The sequence below is a fragment of the Heterodontus francisci genome, chromosome 15, assembly GCF_036365525.1.
Source record: "Heterodontus francisci isolate sHetFra1 chromosome 15, sHetFra1.hap1, whole genome shotgun sequence".
Taxonomy (NCBI): domain Eukaryota; kingdom Metazoa; phylum Chordata; class Chondrichthyes; order Heterodontiformes; family Heterodontidae; genus Heterodontus; species Heterodontus francisci.
In genome coordinates, this window is record NC_090385.1 from 40,795,663 (window position 1) to 40,808,259 (window position 12,597).

Genomic DNA, 12,597 nt, shown 5'->3' on the forward strand with positions numbered 1-12,597 from the left:
GCAGGTAATTTGGCAGCCATGACATCATTTAAAACCAGAATGCAACCCTTAAAGGGGAGCAAGGAGCATAAGACCCAAGAACTGGCTGCGATCTAGGAAAAAAATTAAATGATTTGACCAGAGCAGCTAAGGTAAGCCTCATTTTCACTCCTCACTTTCTGTTTACCCCTGTGCCACCAGTTGCCACAAACTCACAAGCCTTCCATCCCCTGCTTTCCATCACTCTACTTCAATCACAGCTGCACACCACTCAACCTCCTTCTGCTATTACTGGCACACTCTGAATCTGTTGTTGGCCTCACAATTATTCCCATCACTTCCACACACCTGTTCCATCTTTCACACACCAGCAACACTAATAAGGGCCACTTCCCATCTCCGAGAATATTTTGCCTGCATCGGGAGGGCCTGTTAATTGGCCACCACCGACAATACGCTGCCCAGTGTCTCACCACCAGCTGAAGTGGGGTCACCTCCTGCTTTTGGCTCCGGTGGTGGGACTTTCTGGTAATTGGAAAAATTTAGCCCATAGTCCAGCGTGAATAAGTGCTGTCAGAACAGAATGGGAGAAAATCGGGAGCAAAATAAAATCCATTTTTGCAATTAGTAATCAAAATATCTGCAGCCATTTGTGTAAATTTAGCATCTCTCATAGTCGATGATGGGATTCTTCTTAATGAGTAACTGGAATTGGAGAGAATAATTATAATAAGTAATTCATATAGATTTGTTATAATGCACAATTGCAATTTGTTAACATTCAAGTCAGCACCTTGTCTTCAAAGGGCACAGCTGGTCAGTTAACATCTAAAAATATTTCAGGTTCAGATGTATCAGACCTGTTTTCAGTTGCAGCATTTTTATTCCACAATTCTGGTGTTCAAGATTTTTTTTTTCACCATCCTGTTAAATTTTATCTGGTATTCTACACTATTGACTCAATTACATCAGTAAAATCGCTCAAATATTTAACGGATTTTAATTATTAAAAAAATAAAGCTCTCACCTGGATGGTGTTCTAGATTTGCTGAGTGCTTTACTAATGGCCATAGTGGGTGCTGAGCGTCTCCTCTCTACCGCAGGTTTCATCCTCTGTGTGAGAAAAGGATAACAATAACTACGTTAACTCATCTTTGCTTGTTAAGATTGATCTAATGCTAAATTTGTAGCCCACAGTATACAATCCCTGTACTATACTTCCACTCCTTGGAGGGAATTTTATGCTCTCCCCCACAGTGGGGGTGGAGATGAGGAGAGCATAAAATTGGGTGGATAGTGGCGGTGGCGGGGTGTGTGGGTGGGGTGGGGGGGGGGGGGGGGGGGTTCCTGCCACCATCCTGCCACCATCCTGCCTCCACCAAAATTTAGTATGGGGCGGGAAGGCCTGTGAACGGCCTGCCCGTCCCATCGCCAATTGAGGCCCTTAACTGGGAAATTAATCCCCAATTAAGGGCTTCATCCCGCTGCCACTGCAATTAGCAGTGTGGCAGAGGGCCCTATCGCTGCATGGGAAGCATGGCACAAAAACATGGGCGGGCTGCTTCCCAGCATCGGGAAGTGGGGAGAGAACCCGTTGAGAGCCACCCCACTGCTCTTACTAACAAACCCCCTGCAGCCCCCCACTTCCCCGCAACCCTCACACCGTGAGACTCCTCCCACCCTGACCTACTGGTGGCCGGGTCCAGCACCGCTCCTGAGCCCCAGGTAGGTGCCACTCCAGCAGCAGCCACCGCCTCCGTGGTGGCGCTGCTCAGTGGAAGAGCTGCCGACCTCTGATTGGCCAGCAGCTCTCCAAAGGTGGGACTTCTGGCGACAGTGTCCTTGATCCTGTCCAAGGCCTGCCACATCCAGTTAAGTGCTTGATTGGCGGGCCTTCAGGAGAAGAAGCGATGCAGGGATCTCGGCGTCGCTTTTCCTGGACGTCGAGATCCCCGTCACAAGCATAAGGTCCCTGTCCTTATCATATCAGCCTTGCTGTCGAAGGAATCTTGGCAAGTTGCAGTAGTGCAACCTGTTGGCTGTATGCACTGATGCACTGATACACTGTGCACTGGTGGTGGAGGGCGTGAATGTTTCATGTGATGGGTGGGATACCAATCAAGTGGACTGCTTTGTCCTAGATGGTGTTGACCTTCTTGAGTGTTGTTGGAGCTGCACCCATCCAAGCAAGTTTTAATTTCAGATTTCCAGCATCCACAGTATTTCGCTTTGATTAATTGGCTATCATTTTTTTTTAAATGGGAAAGAAGAGAGGAAAATTCAAAGAATGGAGATTTAAATGGTGTTTATACATGGACTCCATTGTTCAATCTGTGAGTTAACACTCAATAGTGATTGTCACTAAAATGCTGTGTGGCAATCCTAGTACTTACAGGAGATTTAAACCTAAATGAACTAGTTCTCCTTCAACCACAATCGACAGCAAATTGTTCACCAGCAAATAACTACACAATAAATTAAAGGAATATGCCACACAGAGAAAGGTTAATCCAAACAAAAAAAAACAGGCACAGCATTCAGAGCTCTGTCAACTTCTTCACCCACATTCAGATATCTTCTGTTGTCTCCTACAGGGTTTGCTTACCCTGAGCCTTGGCTCAGTGGTAACATTCTTGTTTTGGAATCAGAAGATTGTGGATTCAAGTCCAGAGACCTGAGCACGTAATCTAGACTGGCACTTCACTGAGTGAATCTTTCAGAGGAGATGTTAAACTGAGGCCCTGTCAGCATTCTCAATGGAATTTTTAAAAGACCCCATGGCATTATTTGAAGAAGAGCAGGGGTGTCCTCTCCAACATTTTTCCCTCGACCGACACCTAAAAAACATGATCTGGTCATTTGTTTCATTGTTTGCAGGACTTTGCTGTGCACAAACTGGCTGCTGTGTTTTCTATATTACAACAGTGACTAAATTTTGAAATTACTTAATTGGCTGTAAAGCCCTTGATGTCCCGAGGTCGTGAAAGACTCTGGATAAATGGAAGCTCCTTCTTTCCTTCCTTCCTTACTTTTGCAATGCATTTTTTTGTCTATATCTTTAGTATAAACATAATACAAGTGGGGACTAACGACATACAATATTTATGTAATGGGCTGCTAATGTATATCCTACATGTACACTTTGGTTAAGTGGAGTGGACTTTACTGCACATTATCTGTCTCATTCTACTTCAAAACTGCAAACATCTAACTCTACTACAAAACTAATAAATTATATACAATGTCTGAATGGTACCCATTAACCAAGAGACACTGAAGCTTTGAATCTCAATTGACTCTCCCAAACTCAGTAACAGTCACAAACCGAAGTCATAATTTCCCAACTGAGGATCAGGACCTCCCACAAGTCTGGATAGTAGTCTGACTGCTCATTTCCCTTGCATTTTCTCACTGAGAAAGCAAGAGATAAACTATGGAGGCAGGACTATCACAGTAGTCATTGAATTAGTTAAAGCCCTTTATTTAAAGTATAGATCTTCTTGTTTTAAGAGAGGGTTTTCTATTTTGGGTTGAAGATAGGGTAGTCCTGCTTCCATAGTAGGCTTTTACATGCTTTTGCTCTCGAGTAAGGTAAAGGACGAGAATACTTGAAAATCTCACAGCCAAGTGGCCTGTGAAGAGACAAAGAAATATAGAAAAAAAGCAAAGAATGAAAAGAGAAAGAGAATATATTAATACTATTTGACCATCTCCTGTGGTCTCTGACAGACAGAGCTTGTTGCGACCCAGCGACCCGGGTTCAATTCTGGGTACTGCCTGTGTGGAGTTTGCAAGTTCTCCCTGTGACTGCGTGGGTTTTCGCCGGGTGCTCCGGTTTCCTCCCACAGCCAAAGACTTGTAGGTTGATAGGTAAATTGGCCATTATAAATTCCCCTAGTATAGGTAGGTGGTAGGGGAAGATAGGGAAGGTGGGGATGTGGTAGGAATATGGGATTAGTGTAGGATTAGTATAAATGGGTGGTTGATGGTCGGCACAGACTCGATGGGCCGAAGGGCCTGTTTCAGTGCTGTATCTCTAAATAAAATAAATAAAATAAAAAATGTTTATGATGTAAGTGGATGTCTCATATATAAATTCCTTTGCTAGGATTCTGTGAATATTAACAGTTTACCTACATCTATGAACTTTTTGCTGCTGAGTGTTTCAGACCGACTGTTGCAAGGTCTACATTATTGGGCCACTAGTCTTGGCATCTTTCTGTCTACCAGTTATAATTATGACATTTTTTATATTCAATTTTCTTACCTCCTCAATATTTTTGGTTGCCGACTGTTCTTTGTAAAATTTTCAGAAGAGTTATTACTCATAGCTGATGATTTTGCTCTGGTAAATAAAACTGGATGTAAAGAAGTTTTCCACTATATGTGCTGATTAATTATAAACGCATTGAAACTTCTATTCTAGTCAGTAAAAATCCTTCCACCTGTTATGAAACTGAAAGTTTATACATACTTTTGTCCTTTTGGTAGCAAGAAGTAAACATTGGTGCTGTCCTCCTGACAATGATGACAGGCTATTGAACTACAGTGGGTATCATAGCTGAGCTTGATTGTATTGTCACCCACTGTCCACACAGTCACACTTTTCAGCAACTGGATAACATTCAGGACAAGGAATCCTGCATGATTTTATCTTTCAAGATGTTGCCAATTGCACTGCTTAAACAGCTGCCTCAGCTGAAATCCACAAACTCAGAAGTCTGAAGTGGAATGTTCTGAATTATATGCCTAAGTGCATTAATGATAAAGTCAAAAGGGGCCCTCTTTAAAATCTTTTTATCAGACTTGATAAAGGCAAAATATCTGACAAATCTAGAAGAGGTATGGTCAGATTCTGAGAGCATCTTTCTATACACCTGAGAGACTGACAAGGCTCTGGAAACTGTAAGAAAGAAAATATCGAAATGGTTGTACCTTCATAATGTCTAATTATGTTGTCAAAACGTCTCAAAGTGCTTCATAAATGAATCACTCTTGGTGTAGTGACCATTTCAATGTAAACAAACACCTGCAGGTATGTGAAACTTGAAGGAAAATTTGTTCCTTATAATCCAACCAGAATACTCAAAGGTTCCATGGTCATAGTTCTAATTTAATCCTTTGTTTTGCTGAAAAGCAGTTGACAGTGAGTTTGAAAAACATCGTGCGTACACAATGGAAGTCCTTAAACTGCCCTCTTGCAATTAATTGATGATTCTTGCTCCTGATCAGCTAACTGGTTCACAGATCTCCTGCCTCATGCCAAATGCAACAGGATGAAACAATTCACTCAGGGTGGACTTCTCCGGATTATAAGTAACATATTCAATAAATTAGGTATAGGACATAGGAACAGGAGCAGGCCATTTAACCCCAGTATACAGAGGCCTGGATTTATGGCTGGAATTTTACACCCCCTGCAGGAGCGGGCTGGAGGTGGGGTGATGTAAAATTGAGTGGGAGGCGGCGTGGTCGGGGTCGGGGGGGTGGGGGGTGGTAGGGCAGGGATGCAGTGCTGTTCCTGTCGCCTTCCCATCTCTGCTGCAATTTTACTAGTGGCGGGGGAGGTGACAAATGGCTCACTCAGACCAGGCCACTAAGGCCCTTAAGTGGCCAATTAATTGTCACTAGAGCCTCCTCCCGCCACCACCAGTATATTACCAGCAGCAGGCGGGCAGTTTAATAGCTCGGAAGATTGCCCCGTAAAACCTGACAGTCTCTTTGCGGGCTGTAGGGGGAACCTCCTGATCGGGCACCATGTGCCCAACGGAGGGTCTCGCTGTGGCACAAGCTGTCCACACTGCAGCACCACCCAACCCCGACTTGAGCGACCCCTCCCCCCAACCCCCTGCCTCTCCGGGGCCCAGGCAATTGTTGCCGGCGAAGCTGAACACACCTACCTGTATTCTGCGGCCTCGTCCATGTTGCCAGTCCTGGTTGGGTGCAATCCCAGCGGCGCTGCTGCAACTGAAGAGCTGTCGGCCTGCTGATTGGTCGGCAGCTCGTGTAGGCGGGACGTCCTGCCTCAAAGGAAGTCCCGCCTAAGGCCAATTAAAGGCCTGGGCCACGTAAAGTTACGGTGTGGCTTCCAGGCCTGGTGGAGGCGGGCGCACCACCGTTTTTTTTTGCCAGTGGGCAGGGCCTCCATCCCGACGTGAAATTCCGGCCAATGCTCTGGAGACATGAGCTCTCTGGGAGGAAATCTGCCAAACCGACAGAGTCTGGCCTACATGTGACGCCTGATCTATGTGGTTGACTCCTAACTGTCCTCTGAAATGGCCTAGCAAGATACTCAATTGTATTGAACTGCTACAAAAAAGTAAAATAATAATAAAATCAGATAGACCACTCTGGATCGACTTAGGCAGCATAAACAACAAATGTACACAATGCCCAGTGGACCCAGCTCGCTAACATCTGGAGAATTGAGCCAAAGTTGGGAGAGCTGTCCCACAGACTAATCAAGCAACTGCCTGACATAGTCATACTCACCAAATCATACCTTACAGCCAATGTCCCACAACTCCTCCATCACCATAGATGGCAGCACAATCGGGCAGGAGTGGCCCTGGGAGTCCTCAACATTGACTCCGGACTCCATGAAATCTCATGGCATCAGGTCAAACATGGGCAAGGAAACCCCCTGCTAATTACCACCTACAGCCTCCCCTCAGCTGATGAATCAGTACTCCTCCATATTAAACACCACTTGGAAGAAGCACTGAGGGTACCTAGGGCAAATAATGTACTCTGGATGGGGACTTCATTGTCCATTATTAAGAGTGGCTCGGCAGCACCAAGCTGGCTGAGTCCTGAAGGACATAACTGCTAGACTGAACCTGCGGCAGGTGGTTAGAAAACCAACAAGAGGCAAGAACCTACTTGATCTCGTCCTCACCAATTTACCTGTCGCAGACACATCTGCTCATGACAGTATTAGTAGGAGTGACCATCACATAGTCCTTGTGTTGGATATATCTTGTCTTCACACTGAGGACATCCTGTCATATGGCAATGCTACTGTGCGAAATGGAATAGACTCAGAACAGATCTAGCAGCTCAAAACTGGGCATCCACTCGGTGCTGTGGGCCATCAGCAACAGCAGAATTGTAATCAACCAGAATCTGTAACCTCATGGCCTGGCATAGTCCTCACTTTATCATTACCATCAAGCCAAGGATCAATCTGGTTCAATGAGGAGTGCAGAAGAGCATGCCAGGAGCAGCATCAGGTGTACCTAAAAGTTAGGTGCCAACCTGGTGAGGCTGCGTACTAAACAGTGGAAGCAGCATGCTATAGACAGAGCAAAGCAATCTGACAACCAACGGATCAGAGCACAGCTCTGCAGTCCTGCCACGTCCAGACGTGAATGGTGGTGGACAATTAAACAACTAACCACAAACATCCCCATCCTCAATGATGAGGGAGCCCAGCACATTAGTGCTAAAGACAAGGCTGAAGTATTCACAACCATCTTCAGCCAGAAGTGCCAAGCGAATGATCCAACTTGACCTTCCCCTGAGGTCCCCACCATCACAGATACCAGTCTTCAGACAATTTGATTCACTCCATTTGATATCAAGAAATGGCTGAAGGCACCGGACACAGCAAAGGCTATGGGCCGTGACAACATCCTGGCTGTAGTACTGAAAACTTGTGCTCCAGAACTGGCCACACCCCGAGCCAACCTGTTCCATTACAGCTACAACACTGGAATCCACCTGACAATGTGGAAAATTGCAGGACAAAAGGCAGGACAAATTCAACCCAGCCAATTACCACCTCATCAGTCTGCTGTCTATCATCAGCAAAGTGATGGAAGGGGTCATCGACAGTGCTATCAAGCGGCACTTACTCAACAACAATCTGTTCACTGATGCTCAGTTTGGGTTCCACCAGGGCCATTCAGCTCCCGACCTCATTACAACCTTGGTCCAAACATGGACAAAAGAACTGAATTTTAGTGGTGAGGTGAGAGTGACTGCCCTTGACATCAAGGCAGCATTTGCCTGAGGGTGGCATCAAGGAGCCCTGGCAAAATTGAAGTCAATGGGAATCAGGGAGAATACGCTCCATTGTTTGGAGTCATACCCAGCACAATGTAAGATGGCTGTAGTTGTCGGAGATCAATCATCTCAACCCCAGTACATTGCTGCAGGAGTTCCTCAGGGTAGTATCCTAGGCACAACCATCATCAGCTGCTTCATCATTAACTTTCCTTCCAACATAAGTTCAGAAGCGGGGATGTTCACTGATGATTTCACAGTGTTCAACACCACTCAGAACTCCTCAATTACTGACAAAGTCCATGGCCCGATGCAGTAAGACCTGGGCAACATTCAGGCTTTGGCTGATAAGTGGCAAGTAACATTCACGCCACACAAGTGCTAGGCAATGACCAACAAGAGAGAAGCTAACCATCTCCCCTTCACATTCAAGGAGTGTCATCACTGAATCCCCCACCATCATGTTGGGGTAACCATTGACCAGATACTTAACTGGAGCAGCCAAATTTGTGCTGTGGTCACAAGAACAGGTCAGAAGCAGGAAATTCTGCAGCAAGTAGCTCACCTCCTGGCTCCCCAAAGCCTGTCAACCATATGCAAGGCTCAAGTCAGGAGTCTGATGGAATACTCTCCCTTTGGTGAGTGCAGCTCCAATGATGTTCACGAAGCTTGACACCATCAGGGCAAAGCAGAGCAGCTTGCTTGATTGGTGTGGTATAAGGACCGGAAAGGGTTAATATTGGAGACAGTGAGAGAAATCTCATCTTCCAAAGCCTGTTACCATGTGACTGTTGCATCATCATCACTACAGTAAGAGAAATCCTCTCACTGTAGTGATGATGATGCAACAGTCGCATGGTAACAGGCTTTGGAAGATGGGAGTAGCAGCATGAAGAATGCTAGCTAGAGAGGTTTGTGGAGAGTGTAAATAGAGATGTGTAAATAATAAAGAGTTCTTAGTTGACCTTATCCAGACTCTGAGGCTTTATCAATAACACCCTAACTATGCTACTACTACAACAACAACAACACACACAATATGGTGGCAACGGTTAAAATGACCAGAAAGTACTGAGAACACCTTACCTCATGAAGTAGTGCCAAGAGAACAGCAGATCTCGTTGGGGGACTGCAACGAGCTCCAGAGCTGCTCCATAGCCAAAGAAGATGCAGACAGTCAGTGAATCAGCCATGCAGGCATTCAGACTGCACCACAGAAGCGTGGTGATCTGCAGCAAAACATCCAGGGATCGGGTTCTGAGTCCCAGTGCTGGGCGACAGTCCAGGATCAGGTGAGAGAATTTTAATAGGGGCCATTGTGGATAATGGTGCATTGGGTTGAAAAAAGGGGGGGCGAGAGTTTGATCTCGAGCACAACGGCGAATTGGGAGTCGGGTAGAGTCAGCAGCCATTACTCAGCCAGACCACAGAGAGAAAGTGCGGGAACTCCCAGAAAGCACAGGAATCTCCCGGAAAGAGCGTGAACACCTCCATTAAAGCCAATACAATTTAAAAAAGAAAGGGGAACAGCGTAAAAAGCCTAACAAAGCCAAGAAAACAGAATGGTTTTGGAATTCAGAATGCCTGAAAGCTTCCATGATCAGGAAGGACCCAATCAGGTACAAAATGGGCCCTTATTGAGAAAAAGATTCCTCCGATTTAGGATTGTTTCCCAGTTGAATACTAAATCAGAAGCAGAACAAGTAAATACCCTCTTATACTCTCTGGGTGCAATTGCAAGTGACATGATTGTGACACAAGGGATAAACGAGGCTTCTGATAAAATTGCGGATGTGCCACAAGCCTTTGATGAATATTTCGATTTACGCAGTAATAAAATTCTGGAGAGAGCAACATTTAACAAGCAAGTCCAGAAGATAGGTGAATCTGTAGATTTGTTTATAAATGATCTGTTCAGATTGGTTGAGGAACGTGACTATGGAGAATTGAAGGTGGAATGGATAAGGAACCGAATAGTTGTCAGAATAGCTGATGAATCTTTATCAGATCTCATACAATCGAAAGATGACCTTACACTCGTGAAGGCAATTCAGACCATATGGCAGGTGGAAGTCCGAAGACACAATAGAGCCATTCTGTGAGCTGAAGAGAAGCCTTGGATGAGACAAAATCCAATGACTGTACAGTTCTTGAAGCCAAAGGTGGAGAGGCAATCTGTAGAGAAGACACACACAGGTGAGAAGGTGCATGACACTGGGAAACCCTGCCAGCGCTGTGGAGCCAGGAAGACCCACAGATGGGACCAGTGTCCTACTAGTAAAGCGGAATGTTTCAACTGTAAAAAGGTTGGCTGTTATGGGAAAATGTACCAGAGCAAGACCTCTTCGCTCCAAATTACAAAGCAAAAGACCTTCACACAAAGAGCGATGAATGAAGTGCATCAAAGAGATTTTGGACAGCTGACATTTATGTAAATGGACACCTAATGAATTTCAAATTGGACACAGGTGCTAGTGTCACAGTTCTGTTAGACAAAGAGCCATGGTTGATGAGAAATTACCTGTAAACAGTTGCATGGTCCAGGCGGGATCCAACTAAAAGTGAAGAGTAAGCTTCAAGCAACTCTCCAACATAGAGGGAGATAAATTATGGAAATCTTATATGTCTTGCAAAACCAAGATTATAAACCACATTCATAGCACCATTCTGGAGGCTTTGTTTCAAACAGTTACTGTTTGGAATAACTTCCGCACCAGAAATCTTCCAAAAGGTCTATGTCTAACATCTTAGAAGGGCTCAAAGGAATTATTTGTTGCATGGATGATATCCTGATACATGGGTGGTCAGTAGGGGAACATAACTAAAGAGTTCGAGCAATTCTACAATGACTTCAAGACACATGGCTAACATTGAACAAGAACTGCAAATTCTCCAAGATATCAATTTGTTTCTTGGGACACATGGTAAGCAGTAAAAGTATAAAGGTAGACCAACAAAAGACACAAGCCGTTATAAAATTCCCTACTCCTACTGCTGTTCAGCAGCTTCAAAGATTCCGAGGAATGGTAAATCAGTTAGTCAAATTTCTACCTCATTTAGCACAGGTAACAGAACCACTATGACAACCTCTCAAAAAAGATCAAACAAGGTATTGGAGTTCATATCAAGAACAAGCATTCTGGAAGATTAAAGATATGCTCATATAGCTGGACATCTTGTCACACAATAACCCTACATTACCAACAACAATAGCAGCAGACGCCTCCACCACTGGGTTAGGGGCAGTCCTTTTCCAGGAACAACCTGATGGCTCTCGCATACCAATATACTACACATCTAGAGCTTTGTCCGAGACAGAGACAAGTTATGCAGAAAATTGAAAAAGAAGCACTAGATGTCACATGGGCATGTAAGAAATTTTCTGATTATATTGTTGGATTGAAAGTCGTCATCGAGACAGACCGTAAATCTTTGGTATTTTTGTTGGACGAAAAGGAGATCGCAAAAATGCCTCCAAGAATCCAAAGTTTTTGTTTAAGATTGATGAGATATATGTATGAGACGGTATATGTCCAGGGAAAGAAGCAAACGCCCGCTAATGTGCTATCAAGAGCGACAGTAGAACATCCGACATAAGAAGACGTGAATTTTGCAGACGCGATAGAGTCATAGTCACAGCATACTGCACAAAATTAGCCAGCAAGCGTACAGAAACTGCAAGAAATTTGTCACACCCAAAAGAGCGATGAAGAATGTATTTGTATAAGGTAGTATTGCAGACAAGGGTGGCCACAAGAATGTCCTGGTGGGAAGGCAAAGAAAACTTTCTATGAATATAGAAAATATTTTACAATCATCGATGATTTGCTAGTTTATAATAACAGACTAGTCATTCCCAGTTCACTTAGATTGGATATCTTAGAACATCTACATTAAGGCCAGATGGGAATAACAAAGTGCAGAGCAAGGGCACAATCATCAATGTGTTGGCCAGGAATATCCAAAGACTTTGAAAATGTGATCCAAAAGTGCCAGATCTGTGCAATACAAAGACCAGAACAACGTGAATCTCTGTTAACTACTCAATTTCTGACCAGACATTGGCAACATCTATGAATTTATTCATGTTCAATAGAAAGTCCTAGATAATCATCATGAATTACTTCTCAAGGTGGATAGAAGTGAGAAGGTTATATTCAACAACAATAGAAGCAGTTGTAAGAGTTCTACAAGACATCTTTGCGAAACATTGATATCCTTGACGAAGTACTGTCAGACAACGGACCACAGTTTGCAAATGAACCTTTCATACTGTTTGCGACAAGAATTGGATTTCAACATCTCACAAGTTCACCACGTTATCCACAGGCGAATGGTAAAGCAGAAAGACGTGTAAGAACCATAAAGCTTGTTTTGAAGATGAAAACCTTCCAACCTCACTTCTAATTTATCGATCTACATGGTGATGTGTGGACTGTCACCTGCAGAGTTACTGATGGGCAGCAAGATAAGAATGCAACTTCCTGTGTTGCCTAAAAAATTGCTTCTAGGATTGCATGTCTGGGACTACAGGAGAGTAAGAGACCAGGAAAGCTCTTATAGAAGGCAACAAACTCGAAATTACAACAAAAGTTTTTGTGCCAGAGACTT

At 44.2% G+C, this 12,597-nt stretch overlaps 1 protein-coding gene across 6 annotated transcripts in view; it reads right to left on the reverse strand.

Moving 5' to 3' along the window:
- arhgap20b (Rho GTPase activating protein 20b) overlaps positions 1-12,597 on the reverse strand; it is a 106,930-nt gene that overhangs the window by 54,107 nt on the left and 40,226 nt on the right. For all 6 annotated transcript variants that reach the window (XM_068047413.1, XM_068047412.1, XM_068047411.1 and 3 more), the window contains one exon: positions 1,007-1,092. In XM_068047413.1, coding sequence (XP_067903514.1) covers positions 1,007-1,092 — 86 coding nt within the window. The remainder of the gene's footprint in view (positions 1-1,006; positions 1,093-12,597) is intronic.